General features: G+C 44.7%; 1 protein-coding gene across 3 annotated transcripts in view; it reads left to right on the top strand.

The window, feature by feature from the left end:
• The window catches only part of AP2B1 (adaptor related protein complex 2 subunit beta 1), a 79,469-nt gene that overhangs the window by 10,983 nt on the left and 46,859 nt on the right, over window positions 1–21,627 (top strand). For all 3 annotated transcript variants that reach the window (XM_065695068.1, XM_065695070.1, XM_065695069.1), the window contains exons 6-10: window positions 10,663–10,853; window positions 12,935–13,156; window positions 14,054–14,174; window positions 16,223–16,318; window positions 20,923–21,038. In XM_065695068.1, the coding sequence (XP_065551140.1) occupies window positions 10,663–10,853; window positions 12,935–13,156; window positions 14,054–14,174; window positions 16,223–16,318; window positions 20,923–21,038 (746 nt within the window). The remainder of the gene's footprint in view (window positions 1–10,662; window positions 10,854–12,934; window positions 13,157–14,053; window positions 14,175–16,222; window positions 16,319–20,922; window positions 21,039–21,627) is intronic.

The following is a 21,627-nucleotide window of genomic DNA, read 5'->3' on the forward strand; positions in this document are numbered from 1 at the left end:
CTGATTATAGCCACATGGAGATGAGCGGAGGAGCTCAGGCTGAAAAGATGTGGTTCTTAAGGGAAATTAATATGGTTTTGCTTGCTCCTTCTTCTCGTTGATCTCTATGGAACTAACTTTCTGTAAATGAGCAGTTGGCTGTAAGGAGAGCACCAATATCAAAAGTACATTAACTTAGTACTGACTTAAATGAGAAGAAATATCAAAGGAGAAGAGGAGAAATATCAAAGGGCAGTGTATGCTCCGTCTGCTAAATAAACCACCCATGGTAGCATAGGGATTCCTAATAAAACAGCAGTGCAACTAATGAGCTCCTTGGTGGGAATGAGGATGGGCTGGGGCAGCAAAAGCTTTGCAGCTGTACAGCTGCTGAAGTTGTGTGGGATCACAGTACCTGTCCCACGTTGTACTTGCCTGCTCTTCGCAAAACTGAGGATTCCCAGCAGGAACGTGCAGTTTGGAGGAATGATAGTGACGGAGAGGCCTGTGGTGTGGTTTTAGATCAAGCTTTGAGAGGATCACATGGCTGTGGTGCAGTGTGCTGGTTTCCCAGGTTTTCCTGTAAACGGGGCATTCTGGTTTTGCGTTTTAAGGGTGCATGGGGAGAGCTTTTATCAGGTTTGGGGCTCTTACAGCTGCTGACTTCATACAATTCTTAATCTAGTAACAATTTTAGATACAGCCATTTCTTCTAATTAACTTTACTGCTTTGATCCCCTTTGAAATTCATTTCTTTGTGGCACAGTGATTCCCTCAAAGGTACGGAGCTATCCACACCTTCCCAGTCAAACCATCCAGCTCATTGCTGAAACTCCAGTGGGGGTTCCTGATGGCCAGCAGTTGTGTTCACCAGCTAAGTTCTATTTGTGTACAAGTTGATATTTATGAAGATATTTCTCCATGATCAGGTGGAACGTAGCCCTGCCTGGAAGCTCTTTTTAAGTAAAATGTATGAATCAGTATTGGCTATCAAAAGAAAGATTACTGATAAGAATGGTTCAGATGGATCCATCCTTATGGCCTGTGCCTCTCTAAATCCTGTATCTCAATCATTGCAGCCTGTTCTCTAAACTCACTCATAATTGTATTATAAATGTTTGTCCTCTTTCGATGACTTGTGGAAACAGGCAACATTAGACCTTAACGAAGCGGAATTTTGTAGACAGGAAATCCACACTTGTTCTCTCTTCTGAGAAGTGAGGGTTTTGAGCAGGAGCTAAAAACCTTCTGTTGAAAAATAGTGTTTAAGAAGGGGTTTATTATGGTTTTATAATTGGCTGCCTCTAGCACATGAGCAAGCACTAAGCATTCTAGCTGGGTAGAGTAACAACTCCATGTGGGGCTTGCTAATTGCCTTGTAATTGCGCAGAGATCAGGGTGCATGGTTTCTAGCTGCTCAAACCACCCTTCTTATGATGATGGTGAATGCTCCATCCCTGACAGTGTTCAAGGCCAGGTCGGACAGGGCTCGAAGCAACTTACTCTAGTGGAAGGTGTCCCTGCCCATGGCAGGGGATTGGGACTGGATGATCTTAAGGTGCTTTCCAATCCTAAGTATTCTGTGATTTTATGTCTAAGTTGGAGGTGACCTTGTCAGAAACATTTTAGTTTGTTTGGGTTTTTTTTTAATACATATATTCAGACTAATAGGTTATTAACATGGAATGTTCTGGCAAGTCCTGTTGAGGTGCTGTGGGTGCACAGCCATGGCACTTTCCGTCTTTATCTGGGCTTTATTGTCAGGGTCTGGCCTTTGTTCAGATAGTAGAGCTGAAGGGTTGCAGATGAGCTGCTGTAGTTGTGATGAAAGGACTGATACTGGAGGCTGGTAGTTCATTAGCTTCTGCGGAGAAATGCCTGTGGTAGCTTTGCAGTTTCTCTTGGATGAATTAATTCAAACTTCTAATTGCGTATCTATTGATACATGGCAAGTTACCAAATGGGTTAGTGGCTTACTACATTTCAGCTGAGTTATCTGAGATATCTTACCTTGGGCAGGCAGTGTGCCAATAACACATACAAGGGTATGGTTCAGTTAGTGGGTGGTTACACTGCACAAGTTTGATTATGGATGGAGTTTTTAATCTTGTTTTACAGATGGGCCTTTAGTGCTTGTGGCTGCCCTTTGTCACTTGGGATCCTGGCAGTGTTTTCATTCATAGAGGGAACCCTCATTTCTTTCCAGAGCTGTCTAAGGCAAACCCTTCTTTGCTGTGCATTTCCTCGCATGAAGCTTCTCAGGACCAGGTCTGGGTGGATGCAAAGCTAGAGCCTGCTTTCTGCTGTCAGTGTGCTGCTGCAGTTTACTCAGTCCTCAGGACCTTTCTTGCTGGTAACTTCGGTGTGGTACAGCTCAGAAAGGATGCTCTCCCATGATCCTTGTGTTCCTACAAAATACAGTTTGTGTGACATCCCAGGGTTTTTTGTGCTCCTGGTTGCACACAGGTTACTGCACAACACTGTTTAGACCCAACGGCAGCAGGAGATATTAGTGGGGTGGGAGAAGTAGGTCTGTTACACACCTACTGTTGGCCAGGGGCTCCCTGGAGTGTTGGACAAGCCCTTCTGCTTTTTAAGTTCTGTTGATACTGTCTTGGTCTGACACTTGTGACTCAGACCTAATGCCTCCTGCTCGTTGGAGCATTGCAGGCGATGAAGGCCCTAGTGATGAAGAGCAGGACCACGAGATGGCAGCAGCTTAAAGCAGAGCCAGAGCTGTCGATAGACACCTTATTTTGTAACTAGCTCCCTCCTGGCTTTTTTCGCTGCACTTGGTTTTCTCCAGAAATGTAAATATTGGCAGAAAAACTAAGAGGAAATCCATCTTAAGCCTTCCTGGTCTTTAATATTTGAATGGAATGACCTTTCTCTCCAAATATTTTCAATCCTTGACCTTCTAGAGTACCTTTTAACTCATGGAATAGCTTTCTTGTCAATCTGCCTGTTATCCGCATGGCTTAAGTTAGGTTGATGTCACCTTCTTCCGGTTCTTTTCTAGGTGCTGTTGGGATTTTTATTGCTTTTTGCAGCATTTCGTTTTCCTTATGCTCTGTTTTGTCATAGTGGTGTGCACAATCAAACCTTTCGTAAGTGCGGCTGTTCTGCTCCTGGGATTTCATGGGCATAGCACTTATGTGCTGTCCAAGAATATATTATGTATTACACCATCTACCCATCCCAGCTTAATGGGAGAAACACTGCTGTGAATCAATACAGAGTAAACTGAGATCACAGAAGGAGTTGATTAGGAAATACAGCAAGTTTGTGGAATATAATTAAACTCTCTTGTGCCAGGGTATTTTTTTTGCCTTTAACATTAACCTGCACTTAGAAGGGAGTCGATTGAGATCAGACCACGAGAGCTGGTGAGGTCCATCTTGATCTAATCAGAATTCCCTCCAGCAGGGCTGAGTTTCTATAGTTCACAGGCTAGACTGAAAATCCAGTGATCTAAATCACAGTGCTCTCTTGTCCTCCCTGCTGTGACAGCAAGACGTGTAGGTTCCTTCTCTGCCAGCCACAAGTTCACAGTGTATGTGTGGGCTTCCTGGATGACCTTATGGAGGAAGAAGGTCCTCCTTTTGTTCTTTTTCCTACTAGCTGGCAAGCAGTATGTCTCTCTGAGATCATGTCCTGAGGAACAAGCCTGTTTAGAAACAGAAGCAGCTTTTTGTCTCCTGGGCTGTCTTCCACTGTGTACTTTGCAGGAATTCTATCCCTCTGTGTAATAAAGCTGAGAAATGAACCTCTTGCTGAGAAGCTGTTGGTGGTCCTCTGAGTCCCAAAAGGACTTTGTAGGAGGCAGTTTGGGATGTGGGACTGTTCTTGGAGAGCAGGGAGTGGAACACCACCTTCTGCATGGGTACAGGAAAGCACTTGTTCCTCATGGGGAAACTTGGACTTTTCACAGCTGTGTGTTATCCCCTCTGCAGCTGATGTTTTATCTGGTGCCAGGAGTAAACCACCACTGCTGGATGAGGTTGTGATTCCTGCTCATGAAGGTTGCGAGGACTTGGAAACTCGCATCCTACTGGAGTGTTGAATATTGCTAGGAGCTGTGGGCTGTGCCTCTGCAGCATGTCATCAGTCTGGGGCTGCCTCCAAGATGCCCTGGCTGGAAAACATCCTTCTTTTCAACCTAGGCGCTGCAGAATGAAGGCTGTATCTTGAAGTCCCCCAGCCATGTCTGTGTTGGGCCTTGAAAGGGGCAACACGGGAGATTGCCAGAGGAGGTCAGAAGCCAGCTTGTGTGTGTGTGTGTTTCAGCAGACTGTAAAGACTTAAACTGGGGGAGAAGGGAGAGCTGCATCTGCATTTGATGGCACAGCTTCAGGTTAGCCACCCGGACCCTGCTCGCTCTGCCTCTGGAGACTCGGTTTTGTCTTTGGGCTGAGCTCCTGCAGCTGCTTCTCCAGAGGAAGCTGGAGACTGACTTAGTGAGTAGCTGGTTTTTAATCCAGGTTGTCATCCTAAACAGGTCTGAGGGAATTCCAAGCCTGTGTGTTGGACCTCATTTGTTTGATTGGTGGATTTTGTAGGCTTGTGGATGAAGGACGCTGGTCTTGAGCACGTCCTGAGAAGCTGTGCTTTTCCTTGCCTTTGGAATACTGGCACTCTGGCAGAGAGATGCAAGGATTTTGGATGATAATGCATGGATTCCCATGACTGTTTGCAGAGTCTTTCATCCCAGACCCCTCATTTATAAAGCTTAATTGACAAATCCATCTATCAGAGACTTGTCTCCTTCCAGTTACTACTACCATTATGTGTCTTAATTCCCAAAGCGTTAGTCTTGCCAAATAGATCATTCCAGGATCTCTAATATCAATCAGTGTTGGAGAGCTCTATAGACATGTATCTAGATGTTACATTTTCAATTGGAACAGACACTTCGAGCTAATGACAAGCACCATTTGTCAAAAAGTGCTGTGGCCATGGTGCTTTGTAACTCTGCACCCTCTTTTCAGGGCTACAGTAGGCTTGTGTTGATGCTTAGCTGGTGCCTGTCATCTAAATAGCTGCTTGGAGCAGAGACAGCCCTGTTTGCCACTGGATGGTGCCAGTGAGAACCTCTGCAAGCCAAATTGCAAAGGGCCTTACAAAAAAAAAGGCCCAATAAAATCCTTCCTGGTGTGTGATAGGTGCCTGATCCAGGCGGGGATCAGAGCCTGGTGCTTCCTGCAGGAAGCATAGCGGGTTGCAGAGCCTCAGTGGCTTCCTACAGAGCTTAATTTTGTGTACTGGGGGGCTCAGAAGCCCTTTGAGTTGGAGCCATCCCTGAAGAGCTTCTTGCCCACCTACCACAAGAGGTTCAATAGTTGGGGAAAGCGGTCTCCTGTCTTACAACTAATCCATTCTGATCTTGCAGGACATCAGAGCAGGAGGGGTGTTTTAGTGTGCCATGGAGTGGCATTGTTCTGCTATGCACTGCAGGAGCGGGGAAGTGCAGAAACCGGTCAGGACAAGCACGCCATGGGAAGCATAACACTTTGACTGTCCTTTCATTGTCACCTCCAGAAAAACTCATCCTACTTGCAAAAAGCAAGCTGGAGATCTTCCCCACTCAGGCAATACTGGGGACGTGGTCAGGAACTGATCATGTATCCACCAGTGCGGTTCCAGGCTTCTAGGTGCAAACCTCCTGCAATGGAATTAGTGGGAGATGAATGACTTACCCTGAGCTCTGGAAGCCTGTCACAGTTAAGGCTGAATAGGGGAACTGTTGCTTTGCATGACTACATAGACTGTGGATGTGTTAGTCTCACAGAGCTTTAATTTAAAGCCATAGATAGTGCATGCATTAATGGTGTGAGGTTCATACAGGCTCTCTGACTTGCCTGATTGGGCCATTTTAATTGTTTGTAGACCACTTCTAGGGAAGTAAAGTAAGTAGATGAAAGACGAAACGTGAACAGAAGCAGGGGTCATGCATGGAAGGAGTGCTTTTCTGTGTTAGCACTTGCTAGGGACCTTTCAAGCACACAGCATTAGGTGGTCATGAAAACGAGCAGCCCTGTGAAGTGCCTATCCATGCGGATGCTCCTGATATCCCATCTGGGAGTCTGTGCTTAATGACATGACCGACCATGCAAAATAAGAGTGCTCTTTGGAAATGTCAGCACCTCTCTGTTCTGGAAAACATCACGTGGTGCCTGCCTCCCTTGAGGGCAGAGCCTCCAGCTATGTGAGGAAGGCTGCCTCTCCTCAGCATCTTCACAGAGCGCCTTAATTTTGCCTCTTTTTCTTCATTTTCTTCTCATTTTAATTGGATGGTGAACCAGGGGTTCCTGCTTTAAACAGCAGAACATTGTATTTCATTAACTCCATTACACACTTGGTTTAATTTCCAATTAGTCTAGTATGCTGGCAAAATAATCCGATTGCTTTGTCTGTTGGGTGTTCCAGGTCTGCCTAGCTTCCCTCCTGTCCCCCCACCCCCTGCAAAGCTTTTCCGTGTGGGTTGATAGGCAGACACTCGGGTTTTCACCCACCCCCTTTCCTCCTTGTTACTGTATTTTATACCATTTGCTCGGAGCTAAAGGTTTGAGCTGCCAGAAGGAATAACTGGCAAATCAGTGTTCCTACCTCTGCAGCTCTCCGCAGGGTCAGATCTGGTCTCTCTGGCTGCAGAGGGGAGTTGTCTGTAGGTGGGTTTAAAAGTGTTGGGTTCTTGTTAAATCTGTAATGGAGTTTTAAGTGCAGGGTTTATTGTGTTTTTTAATGAGAGCCTGTGGGACTTAGTTTATCCCAGTGATGCTTCTTTGAGAGTCTAAATTTATTGGGAAATTCCAACCAAAAAGCAGGTTTATTGTCATTCAGCTCAACTGTGCTCTAACGGGATGTGACTGCGTTTGAATACTGCTGAAATGTACCCGGGATGAACTGATTTACATCAGCAAGCTAGGCACCTATTATTATTATTTAATCTTTAGTTTGCTCTGCGTTTGTACTTTCTGGGTGGCTTTTAGGCTGATTCTCAGCGCTTGGTAACTCTTAGCTTAAAGACAGTGGTGTTAATTGTGGGTCAAGTGAGGCATTCTGCTGTGGAGTTAACTTGCAGGTTTAAGCTTTCCCTGTTCAGTAGTTGTTTGGGCTCACACGTGTTTGGCTAGTGGGCTGGCCTCAGTTTTCTTAGTTCTTTTTGAGAGCTAAAGGCTATAGTAGATGTTAGTTTCTTGTCCTTTAGTCTCCTTCTTCCTGTCTGTGAAATAAGTTATGCAGCTTCTGCTTGGTTCCTCAACCAGATGTTTTGAAAAGCAGGGAATTCTTTGTTCGCTGAAGAAGTTTATGGCTTTTTTTCCTCAGCAAAGTATGGATGTGCTTGTGAAACTTGTCCAGTTTCATGTGGGACTTTGTCCTGTACCCCTTGTAAAGCTTTAGCTTTATGTTTAAGGTGTCCCCCAGCAAATACATCATCACTGATTCCTATTATTAAGGGTGAGAAAACCCAATGTGTTGTGTAAGTTATTTTATCCATTTGTACCTTGTACTTGCTGTTCAGTGCAGCTGGACTTCATTATCTTGTGTTCTTCTGTTAAGGAAGGAGCTGTCAACTGAGTTGAAGAGTTAATGTACAACATCAAAGCTGAATGTTTTCTTTGGCCACAAAGTATACACTAGGTTACCTGGTGAGGTACTACTTGAATTGGTATTGACTTAATGGACTTCTTTCCCCATACTTGACTGACCACTGTTAGTATCCCAAACTGTGGACAGTGCTTCAGTCTTTATTTCCATGTTGCCTGAGCCATCACTTAGTGAGAGCTGTCAACAGAATCGGAGTCACTGTGTACTGGAATGAAGCCATGCAGTGCCGGCTTGTATTGCTCTATGTTCCTGTTTCCTAACAAAGCCAGTGGCAATGCCAGTGAAGAGAGGTGAGCGTGCATACTTGAACCAGTGTTTATGTTGGCCTGGTTCCTGCAATCTGTTTTCATTTCAACTGTGCTGCTGCTGTCTAAAAAGCCTTAAAGATGTTAATTATTTTTGTTGGCATACCATAACTCATCAATATGTTCAGTGTGAACCGCCACCAAGGACTTCTTTTTTCCCTTTAATAAATGTTGCTTAAAGTTTGAAGATATTCCCTTATCCCCTTTTGCTTTATTTATCTTGTCACCAGGTTATCAGCAGCACAGTTCTGCTAAGGCAGACCATGAGGACTAGCTGTAGTTGTGGGCTATAAGATTGTGGATCCCAGCTCATCTGGCAGAACTGAGCTACTGACAAACGTTTCACAGCCTCGTCCAGTCCTCCTTTCCTAACACCCAAGCAGACCACAGGCCATGCTCCTGAGTGCATCTTGCCATCTGACACTCCTTCTTATGGATGCACTTCATGGGTATCAGAAATCTTGTGGGTTGCCATAGAGTGTCCCAACCTCAGCACTGATTTGGACACTTGCATTAATGCTGCCACGTTAGTTCCTGAAAAAATCCTAAAAGCAAGCCCTAATTCAGAGTCAGGGCTTTGGGTTGGAGCTGCTGTGAAGCTACCCAGTAGTGGAAGTCTGGAGCCTACAAGAAGGTGAGATGCTCTTGTTCCATGTGGCTACTCTTGATGTCAGGCAGCCCATGGTGACAGCATTTCTGTGCATCCTTTGCCTGTGGCAAACTCCATGCTAGACTTCATTTCCTCTGCAAGAAAGGAAACTTGAGTGCAGCTTCTTTGACTTGTACCTGCCCAAGGGTTTAGGATATGCACATGGCCCAGTTACTGCAGTGTAGTGCCTGGCAGTGTGAGTGCATTTGCCAGAGCTCAGCCCTGTTCCTTAGTACACCTGCCAGGTACATGTCTCTGTGATGCTTTGGCTCTGTAACTTTTTATATTACTTCAGTTTTGATGGCTTTTTCAGAAGTTGTTTCATTCTAGAAGTGTTTTTCCGTAATGATTTTGAACTTTTAACTTGCTTTGATTTGTCTGCACTTACATACTTCCAAAATATAATGGAATTGAAACAGTCTTTTACTTCAGCTTTCTGCTGTGTCACATTAACCGTTCAGGAGTTAGGCAAATGAAATGGTGGGCAGAGTAAGCAGCATCTCTTAATAAGTTACTCATTAAAACAGTACAAGGAGACAGCAGTTCTGATTACTGCTGATTTTAGTGACAGAAGGCTCATTCAACTAATGAAATTCATAAAATCTTGGATCAAAAGCCTATCTCTGACCTCTAGGTGTGAAATGCAAACCAATCAACATTACTGTGCTTGTGCAATGACTTTGGAATAGATTGGTTTAATGACAGGCAGTGGTGGGAACAATACAGAGAATTTTCTGGTCATGCTGTTCTTGTTTCCAGAGTGCTGCATCAGAAGCATCTTTAGGCATCCAAAGAATCAGCTGATTTTAGATAAGATGTTTCTTTGCCTTAATCCCATAGAAAATAATGCTATAAATCTTTGTTTTAGCAGGGGTGTACTGTGAATTGGGCTGGACAAGCCATCCATTGTAAAACGGCCTGAAAATGCCTTTGCGTCGGCTATAGCAAGTTGTGCATCAAACTCAGGCTTAAATCCCTTTTCTAGTGAATTAAGCAAATAAAAGACTTTTGTCTCATCTACAAATTTTCTATTTTTGTCTCTCTATTTGCAACTCTTCTATTTTGAACATCTTCGCATGGCATCTGTTAGAATAACTGCTGAATTTGAGTTATGGAACTCTGAATTTGTGTTGCACTCCCCCTGGACCCTCCTCTCTGTGCTTCCTGTCATCTGTGCTTAGAGAAGACCTTATATAGTCTTAAATGCAGCAAGAGTATTTTCAGTGTTCTGCTGCAGTGCTTGCCAACAGGACTCTAAGGCAGACAACTGGATGTGATGGGGACTCTCTGGAATTGAAATAGGTGTTATTTATGAGTTGCCCATTTTAGGGGAATTGTGTGTTTGCTTTCGGACTGGGTGACCTGGCAGTGTTGCTGCAGAGCTGAAGGCACCTGACATCTCTTACCAAGGAGATGGTTGTTCTCATTTCTCAGATGGTTCCTCTCATTTCTCAGATCACACTAAGCCAAGTGCTGTGGGCTGCTGAGGGGAGATTAGGTAAGAGGTATGCATTCCTGAATAAGTAGAGCAATTAGAGTTTTGGGGACCTGGACTGTATCAGTTGAGCATCTCCTGGAAGTGAGGGTAGACGATGTCTTCTTGAAGCCAGGGTGGAGGTCTGGAGCCTGCAGAAAGGGGAGATGTTCTTGTTCCAAGTGGATACTCTGCTGCCATGTCTAGCTCCCTTCCGAGTAAAGTCTCTTGGGAGGTCGTGGTCCCAGCTGTGTCTGGAGGTGACTTTAACTTTAGTTTATCTCCAACAAAACTACTTTCAAGTTGTAATTTCTCTAGCAAAATGCACCCAGGCTGACTTCGTGTTTCCTGTGTGTGCTGGCAGCCCCTTCCTGCTCTGTGCTGCTCTTCTTTCACTTCCTTCCCAAGAGACCCTTCAAACTTTGTCAAAGAGCAAGGTTACAGTCAAGCTTTGGGCTCCCCAGGTTGGTTATGAGGTTGTATGGGCTCAGGTGACTGGTGTGGCGGCTGCTGCGGAGCAGCTGATATCACACACCAGGATCTCCATGTTTGTTTGCCGTGTGGAACCCATGTAAACCCAGGTTAATCCCTGCGAAGCCATTGATGGAATGCCAGCAAAGAACACATCTCCTTGTCTCTTCTCCCAGGTGGTAGCGAACGCTGTGGCCGCCTTGTCGGAAATCAGTGAATCGCATCCCAACAGCAACCTGCTGGATTTGAACCCTCAGAACATTAATAAGCTACTGACAGCTTTAAATGAGTGCACAGAGTGGGGCCAGATCTTCATCCTGGACTGTCTGTCCAACTACAACCCCAAGGATGATCGTGAAGCTCAGAGGTACGGTTGTTCATGCTCTTAGCACAAGCCACTTGGGGCTGTTTGGTCATTTGCAGGCTTCTGCGGTGTTAGAACTCTGAAAAGGGCTTGTGATAACAGGGGGTTTTGTTGAGATCTGTAGCAGCAGAATTAAAACTTGAAGTAGGAGCTTTAAAAGGGAAGCAACTTCTGGTAGATAGGGCTGATGCTGGAAGCCTGCTGTCCCCTTTACAGAACCCCTTTCTCTGCTCATCAGTAGCTTTTTTTCCCCTTTTCCCATTTAAAAGTCTAGTTCTTAGGAGAACTGGTGCTACTAAGAAGGGATCAGCCCAAGACCAAACCTGGAACAATGACAACACTGTTTGGAGGATTTTCTGGTTTAAAGCAGAGCTCTCAAGTCTGGTTTTGCTGCTTTGAGAGGCAAGAAGCCCTTAGAAGTTTAGGGACTTCCAGAGTACTATAGGTCTGAGGCTGTAATATTTTTTTCCAACTGAAAACTAGTCTGTGATAGAACTGAAAATCAAGGTAAGAAATGAATTTTCTTATCACTCCAAATGTATCCTTGTGCTTTTACCTTCAGCTGCAATGACTAAACCTAAATACAAAGAGCTTAGGGCTTAAGAACTAGTGTTAATTTGTGCACTTCAAACCTCCTCATCTTCGTCCAGAGTCATAAAAAATCAGATTCTGTACCCAAGAGAACAAGGAACCAGCAAGAAAAAATACTTGGAACAGGTATTCACTATTTTTCACCTATTTTGTTTGGGTGGTGTGGGAGTGGAGGGGGAAGAAGGGGCACAAGCCCACATGCAAAATCCTGGGCAGGCCTTTTCAAATTTGACATGTATCTTCATTAACTGTGGTTTTATAATCCACTTCTTTAGAAAAGCCTGCCAGTCTTGCTAGGTTTTTCTTCCCACCTCCCTCCCCTTGTGTTCTGTTTCTGTGCCAGAAACAGTTATTAATGAGTGCTAGAAACCTGCAGAGATCTCCAGGGTGTCAGGCCAGTATTATCCTGGCTTTGTCAGAAAGGGACCACCAGTTTGAACAGCTGTGAACATGTCCCAGTTCCTCATCAGTGATTCCTCTGAAGTGGTGTGTGAAACCGGATGGGCAGTAACTACTTTTGCTCCTTTGTGTGGAGTTGGACTCTCAGAGCCTGCCTTTATTTCAGAGGAGAATGATGGCGCCTGGTTTTAAATAGCTTTCTCCTTTACAGCAAGGCTGGTGTCATTAGCCCTGTGCATGAAGAAACTGAGGCACAGAGAGGTGAAGCAGCTTTGCATGCCAGGAGACCTTGGGCAGAGGCAGCTGGGGACTGCCCCCACCTCTGACTTCGACTCCTCTGCTCTTCACTAGCCATCCTGCTTCCCTTCTAGGGTGGCTGAAAGGAAATCTTTCAGGGAAAGAAACTTCAGGAGGCACAGATGGGAATAAGATTGTTCTGGGTTAGCAATATGCAGGAGGGGGTGGGAAGAAACTTGACAGATGCTGTAAGAAAGACCATATGAACCCAGACTTCCTTTCTGCTTGGGGTGGCTTGTTTAGGATGCTGTTGCTTTATAGGATCCACTGAGGCAGGTGGTGAAGCTGAGACTTGGGGGTGGTATTTAGGTCACTCTTTCCCTGTATCATCAGTGGAACAGAAACCTAGTTTTGCAGAAACGAATGGTTGAAATGGCAGCAGCCCCCGAAGCAAACCAGAAGTGTGTAACACCTCTGGATCATTATAGGGGAGCTAAAGTGTTTTTCTGATCATTAAAGTTGTGTTTGTAAGTGACAGACAAGATTACAGAAATAGAGAATACCACCAGGCAAAGGCAGAAAGCACTAATAATGGAACGTGTGTTGGGACTGGAATGCTGAGAGCTGGAAGAGTTCTGAGCTTACTGCGGCAGGAGAGAAACCTGAAGCTGTGAGAGAAGTAGTTCTTTGCTTCCCGCTGTGTTCAGGAAAGCAGGACTTTGCTTGTTCTCTGCGAACAAAACCCAATCAAAGTAGTGTCTGAGAAGCTGTCCTCAGCCATGTGCAGCCTTCTAAAGTCAGATAAGCTCTGAAATACCTGACATTCTGAATTACATCTCTTACTCCTCTGTCTCCAGCATCTGTGAACGGGTGACCCCTCGGCTGTCTCATGCCAACTCCGCAGTGGTGCTCTCAGCAGTGAAGGTCTTGATGAAGTTCCTGGAACTTCTTCCCAAGGATTCTGACTACTACAACATGCTGCTGAAGAAACTTGCTCCTCCGCTGGTGACCCTGCTCTCTGGAGAGCCTGAAGTTCAGTATGTTGCCCTAAGGAACATCAACTTGATTGTGCAGAAGAGGTAAAGGCTCATGGGGTGTTATCCCTGGGTTGCTGAAGGGCATCTGGTTATCTCAGACCTTCAGAGAGTTCCACATGCGCAGAACTTCACTGAACTTAGGCTCAGATCCCTTGAGGGACAGATTAAACTGTTTCATCACTCTGACTGAATTAATTCTTTCAGCAACATATATGTGATACCAGTATCATACAGTATTTCTTTATCTGCCCCTCTCATTACCACCTTTCTAAGAGCATTAAGAACTGCTCTCTCATTAGCCTATAAACTAGATTGCAGATACAAAGGAGGCTGTAACTGTACGGTTCATGGTGACCTGTAGAAACTTAACGTGCTTATGCTATTATCAGCATAAAAAGAAGAACCAGGCTGCTGACATACTGATGTACAGTGGGTTGGGTTTTTTTTCCATCAGTTTACTCCCACGTGCATGTTTAAATACTGTTGTTCCTTGCTGGAAAGATGGAATAGGTTGAGTAGCACTTTGTGATTGTGTTCAGGGCAGAGCTACTGTGCACAGGCATCTGGCAAGTGAAAGCAGCAAATGAGTTTGTAGGTGGGTTTTGCATTAAGATAAGGATGTTATTCTTTCACTGAAAGCACTATCATCCACTGACTGACTGCAGTGGTTGGCTCAGCAGTTCAAATGGAGGAAGTAGAGATGTAGGCAGAGTCAGAGACTTGAATTCTGCGTTTCGTACCTGAACAGTCTTTTGCTCCAGCCTTCTGACTTTATTCAGACTGTTGTTCTCATGTGTTTACATGCACTGGACACAAAGCGACATCATCCTGTTTCTCGGGAAATGTTTGGGTAAATGTCTAAACAACAGATACCTGTGGTTAGGATAGTGCCCCTTGTTTTTACCAGTCTTGAGTAAAACAGTGTTGTGTTCCCTCCAGGCCTGAAATTCTGAAGCAGGAAATCAAGGTGTTCTTTGTGAAGTACAATGACCCCATCTATGTTAAACTGGAGAAACTGGACATCATGATCCGCCTGGCTTCTCAAGCAAACATTGCCCAGGTCAGTTGAGGAGATCCTTATGTGTCCTGCATGTGGTCTGGGCTGGAAAACCCTCCTGTGGTCCTTGCATATAAGGATGTGTGCAACCACCTTCTAATGTGGTCCTGGCTTTTAGTCATCACTGTCCCTGGTATAGTGCTCTTTGCAGCTACTTGAGGGAGGTGGTGGAGTTTTCTCTATAGTTAAGATGTTAATAGAATGGTATCTCTTGCATCATGACCATTATTAGGTAGATCTTGTTGTGCAAGGAGAGCTGACTTCTGTCAAATGGGTTTCTGTTAATGTTGAGGTTGGAGTGAGAGGCTTCTTTCAAGTAAGAGGTGCACCTGTAACAGTGCATTCACAATGGCCCAACATGACTGAAGTCTGAATTTCAAGAGTATTAAATTGTTGAACACTTGCACAGATGCTTGTCCGAGCTAAAATGAAGGTTATTTTGCTTCCAGAGTGGAAATAGCACAAAGCTAAACTGAATTGAGGCTGCTTTACAGTATGTAAATTCTCCTTGGATTTGATGTTGGTTTAATCCAAATTTGTTTCTTAAAGGAACTGTTCTTGAGTGCAGCCCTGGCCAGAAGACCTAACATTAATGCAGAATGATTAATGCCTGTGGTTAGTGCTATTATTGTTCTACCCTAATTGTCACAGAGCAATTTCATTTGATGTGACATTTTCAAGCAGCTCTTTCCACTGCTGTGTCTTGGAACAGAGCGAGGTAATTCACACACCTTTTGTGCTGGGGACATGGAAAACATCTTAAAAATCAGTTTCCATGAGAAATCTATTTGGCATTTTCTATTTTTTCTTGGTAGGCTCCATAGCAATTTTAATGCATAATGTTTCAGTAATGCAGGTTGTTTGGATGAAAGGCAGTGGTGTCTGGAGGGCAGAGTCTGGGACTGGTATCTGCAGACTAATGAGTGAATCTCTTCCTGGTTCTAAAGAGGCATTCCTAAAGGCAGCCTAAGCTTCATCAGAAATACACCCTGAAATGAGACCCAAGGAGAGCAGGCTTCTACCCATATCCTCCCTGTGCAGCTCGTCAAGGCTCTTCATCTCCTTGCCCATTCTAGACCAAGGCAGCAGACTAGTTGTGTCCAAGTCGTTCAGACTCAGGCAGTATTTGAAAAGCATAAGCTACTAAACCTGGCTGCTCTAAGTCCTGTGCAACAGAGATCAGCCAAGGAAATAAGAAACTTCAAAACACAGGTGTCCTGTGTACGACTGCAGATGTATTTGTCTGCAGTCTGGCCCTTCAAGGCCTCCTTATCTTGTCTTTGCTTGGGGCAATTTGCATTAACTATAGATTTTTTTAACCGTCTCACTTTGTGCTGCTCACCTCTCCTTTGAAATCCATTTGTGACATCACAGTGAAATCCCTGTTGTCATGTTTGACACACGAATGAGATTTTGAGGGAATATAAATTGCATAGGGTCTTTTTTAAAACTCATTTATTCTATCCCAGCAGATCCTGTCTTAAGCCTTTGTTCAGTTTCCATTAGCAAAAAAACCTTAAGAGGAGAAATATCTGTTATTAACCTCTGTATAGGTGTTCCAGGGTGTCATCAGATCCCCTCTGCATCCTCCTTTTGGATCCAGAAGGGATACAGAGGTTCATCTTGGCACAGAAAAGGAGAGATCAGAAAATGGTTGTTGCCGAGAGCTTTGCATACAGTGAATGTAGAACAATAAATACAATAAACCAGGCATGAATCTATGTGTATGGATGTGACCCCAACTTCACTGTATTTTCAGTGTAAGAAGGAATAGCAGCATTTAAGTTTGACAGGGTTGATTTTGTCCCCAGCTTTTAGTTCAGGGGGATTTGAAAATAATCCATATTGAGCCATCCTTTGACTCTGGATCAGTTTTGCTGCCTGATCCAAACCAGTGGGTTTCAGAGATAGAGACTGATTGCAGAGTTTGACTGTGTTAGCTTTGGATGTGTGTGGTTAGCTGTGTTCTCATATTCAAGCAGCATCACTTGTCAGTGGGACGTTCTCTCTGTATGACCCCAGGGACTCACATTGGTGCATTTGCTTTGCAGGTCCTGGCAGAGCTGAAGGAATACGCTACTGAGGTGGACGTTGACTTTGTGCGCAAGGCTGTCAGGGCAATTGGGCGCTGTGCCATCAAAGTTGAGGCAAGTATCTGAACCTTGAGGTTTGCTGTGATTCTCTGACTTCAGAAGGAATAATGGGCTTTGTCATCTTGTTTCCACATTACACAAAGTTTCTTTACTCCTATGTTGGCAATCGAGTGACCAGGATGATGAGCATGTTGATGCTCATGTTGATCAGTAGCTGGTGAGCTCTAGTTGAGTACATTGCAGGAGGGTGGTGTGCTCCTCTCAGACCTCAGCTTTGCAGGCAGAGTGAGGCAGGTATATCATCCCTCACGGAATATTTTGCGGCACTGGCTTCAATGCAACAATGACCACTTATCCATGAGGGACCTCTTAATAGCTTTGGCCTGACCTTCTGAAGGGGGAAGGAGAAGAGGTTGTGCAGAGGAGCTCAGTATTATGAAATGCTTCGTTCCCCCATATTTCAGCTAAATAGAACACATGCACAGAATTACAAATATTTGGGGCACTTAAGTGCAATTTGCACAAACACAGAGTGACTCTGTCTGCTTATTTAGTTGTACAGGTCCATATAGCTTGTAGCTTCGTTTAGAGTGTGCCTAGATGCTTATGCAACTAAGTTCCCAAGAACCCCTGCAGTTATCCGAAACAGCAGCCTGCAATGGCCTCTGCCAGTTGAACATCCACCAAAATGCTCATAAGAGAATATTTTTTTGGTGATATCCCTGTTAGTTTCCCTGTAAATGAGTCCGATATGCCTGACAGGAGCTCAGAAAGCCTGTGAGAAGAGGGAAGACTTATGCTGTGGTGTTAGTGCTTTTCAGTAGACTGATAGCCGAGTGGAAAATGTCACATAAGCCCTCTAATTTCAGTGAGCTCATTTAGCTTTTGCTAAAGTGTGTTCCCAGGAGCAGTGCCTGACAACAGATTTAAATAAAAACCTCATCATGCCTGGCTGAGTTTGGTGTCAGTGCACAGGTTTCTCTGGTTCCAGCTAAGCTACTGTGAGTCTGTGTCAAGGTGATACCAGCTGCTGACCTCTTGAAAGGATCGACTGCCCATGCAGCCTCCTCTTCCTTCCTTCAGCTCCTAAAGGCTTATCACTGCCATAGGCTTTAAGTATGGCCCAATGGCGCAGGTGATCACTGCCTCTATTTCATGTCTGCAGTTCAAACTACCAGAGTGCTCCTTCCATGTTTGTGTGCAGGGAGGAGGCTGAGTGCATGGAGACACAGGAGTCACAGTAGAAAATCCTCTTGAGCATGGTAGAGGGCTACTGGCAAGTTAGAAGAAGCTGGTGGCAGCTCTTTCTGTAGCAGTGCTTGTGCTGGGGACTGGGAGTTGGCTTTAGTTCTCAGTAGGGACTTTCTTGCTAGGATTTGGTCGTGTGTCTCTCGTAGTTTCACATAAGAGATGGTGTATTCCTGCACCATCAAGGTGATTTTAGAAGGTTTTACCCTTTCCTGCCCTCATTCCCTACATTCTTTCTTCCCATCCCTAGTACTATGACATTCAGATTCGTTATACAAAGGACTAATGATAATGTCCCGTCAAATTTGCAGTGACCCTCTAACTATGTAATTGCCTCTCTCAGTAGGTAGTGTTAACCTTGATGTTTAGCAGTGCTCCTTTGAAGACACTGCTGCTAAAAATGGGATCTGTTTACTCCCTCTGACAAGAGCCAGATTTAAAGAGGGCAAATACAGAACAACGCATTACAGTGTCCTCAAGTCTGGGTTAATCCCTGTACCCCGTGCATCTGTGTTTACCAGAGGCTGTTTGCACTGTGAGTTATGACTAATGGAAGAGCATCATCCTCTCAGCCATCACTGTCCAAGTTCCCAAGGCTTCAAAATCTGCTTTTTGACATAGGGCACAGCCGGAGGGAGCTGTTGATGAATGAGCATTCTCAGGAAACCTCAGCTCTGCTTCAGGGATCCTACCTTTTGTCTAATTGTCTCTCCTAGATGAGTAAGACATTGTGTCTGCTGTGATGTGAGCAAGTGTTTCATTACCTTTGCTGCACACAACAGAGGTAGTGCTTGTTTGGGAAATATAAGCAATACCTATGCTGAATAGAAAGGTTGGTTTTGCCCAGGCTTAAGTAGTCGTATTGTCTTGGGGCATGGAACAGCATCATTTTGCATGGATAGACTAGCTCAGAGTTAGAGTATGTCTACAGCAGACTGTGATGTAGGTAGACTTGCACTGGTTTCCTCCATTGACAGCACTAGATGAAGTTGTCATCTTGTAGGCTATGCACTTGTAGGCTATGTTTGTAAGGAAATGCTTGTAAGGAAAACCAAGCATCACTCCTATGGGAAGAGGAAATGAAGTGGATGCAGTAAGAATAGTGATTCTTCTGGAGCAAAGAAGCAGCAGAAGGAGCCATATTAGAGGGGGATTTGTCTCCATTCCAAGAGATTCTGCCAGCAGCCCAGTTGTTAGAAATCATTGAGTGTTATGGCTGTGAGCATGGTGTGTGCTACTTCAGTGTTCTTTAAGGCTTTCATTTGCTTTCTACAGAAAAAACAAAGGAATTTTGACACTGGTTGGTTTTTCTTCCTCATTCCAACTTGAGAGCTGTTCTGGTTGGGGCACTCTTTCATCAGTTTGCACAGCGCTATAGTCCCTTGGGATGGCCACCTTCAAACAGCAATGTGTTTACAAGGGATGGGCTAAGATGAGATGGATTTTGCTATGGGGAGACGGACTGCTCTACTGTGTGTGCCTATGTGGCTGCTCACTTCCCAAGGGACTCATAGGCTAAAAATCAATCCTGCATGTTTCAAAGTGGATGTTGTGTTCTTCCTGGAAAACTTACGCTTTGAAGTGCCTAAAGGAAAGAAAAATAAACCTTAATTTGCTTTTCCTTGAATTCTGCAGCTCCTTAGGCTTTATTCATTGTAGACTGGCAGGGCTGGACTGCTTGTTGCAACTGACCGCTGTAGGTTCTGCAGAGTAGAGCTGGCTTAGGACAGGTTTACCCCAAGTGCCCCTTAAGGCCACTTGTTAAAACATGTAATGGAAGTAGGTGAAACTGGTAAGAGATGAAATTGCAAGCTCTGAAGCATCTGTCTTCAGGACTTTCAGTGGGGTTCGCACTGTGAGCAATGTCAATGTGTGCAGAACCAGGTCCATGATCAGTCTCCATGAAATGGAAGTCTTCCAAGTCCCAGGCCTCAAACCTCCTTTTGAGCAGAAGAGATCAGAGCAGGCCATTGTCAAATTGCCATTTCACTGCCTCTGTAGTGGCATAGGACCTGTAAATCTGTGCTAAGGAGGGAGAGGTATCATAAAATACATGATACCAATCATAATTTTATATGGTACGTTTCCTTACTCTGCAACCAATTGTATTGGGTTAATTTCTGTTTGGTGTGAATTTCAGAGGAGATTCCTATGCACTTTAGTGCCATTTTGCAAAGGCAGAGCAAATGCTGGTTTATAGTGTGTCCTGTCTTGGCTGCTCATTGCCACTGTTTGCACTTGTAGGCTATGTTTGTAAGACACCACAGCTAGAGTCACAAGGGCAAGCAATCAGCAAGAGGTTTTAGTGTCTGCTTGTCTCCAATTCAGCTCTACAAGTCTTGAGGTTTGTCCCTGAGCTTTCTGCCCATTCTCAAAAAGCTGATTCCTGTGACTTAAATGCCATTTCATTCCTCCTCCTCCTCCTGCCCGGCCTTCAAGTACTCTGAATGTGAAGGGGACTGTTAGCTCACTTGAACTGAAAAATCCACCTACGTTGCTATTGTCTGTGCCCTACGCTGTTTGTCTCAATGCTGAATGCTTTCTGAATGTTCTGATGGCAGTGTCATGAGCAGTCTGCTTCTCACATTAATCACCAGCTGTGTAATGAGGCTTCATATGCGCTCTGTTAATAGCCAAATTGCTGTCCTTATTTGAGACTCCTTGGTGCTGGAGTTGGTTGCTCCTGTGATGTCCTGCCTTACTGTGCTATTTGAAATTAGACCTCCCTGAATTACTTGCCTCTAACTCCAGTTCTGGTTCCTGGAGCATGCCAGTGTCTAGTCCTTGTCATCTTACAGTGCCTGTGGCTGGGAATTTTGAACTAGTTAATGCAAAAGCTGCATTAGCAAGAGCTGGATTACTATTTATAGCTCTGTCTTCACTTGGGAAGCTCTATCTTAGCTGTTGCTAGTGACCTCACTCCAAAAACACTGATGCTTTTTGCTGCTGTTACTGCAGCATGATTGACAGCATGGGTTTATCCTGCCTTCTAGCTTCCCCTGTTAAAGACACCTTCCCTGCCCAAAACTCTCCCTGCTCTGGTTGCCACAGCTTGGGCAAGTCTAAGGGAGCTCATTTGGTGGCCTGTTTCAACTGCTAGCTGGCAAGAGGGTGTTATAAGTAGTAATGCAGGTGATGTTCTTAAGGTCTTTTGTGTGGTGATCCAGCTATCTACTGGCACAGTTGCTTCAGACGTTACTTTTGCAGGAGCTGGAGTCATCTGGTTTCTCCAGTGTAATACACAAGCGCTTGTCAACCTGCAGGTTTCTTCTGAACAAGGATATTGAGTTGGTAGCTGTGGTCCTTTTGTTTCCACCCTTGGGCCTTTTCTCATATGCATGCATTGTTCCTGAGCATGTGCTGTGGTGTTTCTTCAGCTTGTTTTAATTGTATTGTTCTGTTTTCTCTAGCAATCTGCTGAGCGCTGCGTGAGCACACTGCTAGACCTCATCCAGACCAAGGTCAACTATGTGGTCCAGGAAGCTATTGTTGTCATCAGAGACATCTTCCGCAAGTACCCCAACAAGTAGGTGGAAGTAGTAGAAGGTTTTTGGAAGCCCTTGTTGCTAACATCAATATGGAGCAATGTAAAACCCACTCAGCGTAGCTTACCAGGGCTCTGAAACAGAGGTGGCCATTGTTCTGAAAAACCATGTCCATTCTGATTCTAGCTCCTACTACAGTAGGACTCAGACGTTAGCTCTAAATGAGGTATCAGCCTGGCACATTATTAGTTTGAATCAAAAGCTTTTCCTTCCCCACCATTCCATATACTCTTGCTGAGTATAAGCCTTAATCAAAAGCTGTAAAGCTCTCACAGAGAATGCCAAAAGGAAAATTAGACCAAGTTTACAGCATTGGGCATCTGGTTTTGCTCATCTGCTCTGGAAGGTTTTTACATACAAGGCCCTGAAAGTTCATGGCTTTCATGGGCTGAGATCTTGGTCAGATTGTGCTGAACAAAACACATAGTTTTCACCATAAGGAGCTCTCTCTGGCTTGGGCAGTACTCAGCTCTTTTTCAGCTGTTTCTACAGTAAGGTTTTGTCTCTTAGCTGCAGAACAGCAGTGTCTTTCAGCAGATACTTCATGATCACCTAAAAAGTAATATGGGA

The sequence above is a fragment of the Lathamus discolor genome, chromosome 14 (genome assembly GCF_037157495.1).
Source record: "Lathamus discolor isolate bLatDis1 chromosome 14, bLatDis1.hap1, whole genome shotgun sequence".
Taxonomy (NCBI): domain Eukaryota; kingdom Metazoa; phylum Chordata; class Aves; order Psittaciformes; family Psittacidae; genus Lathamus; species Lathamus discolor.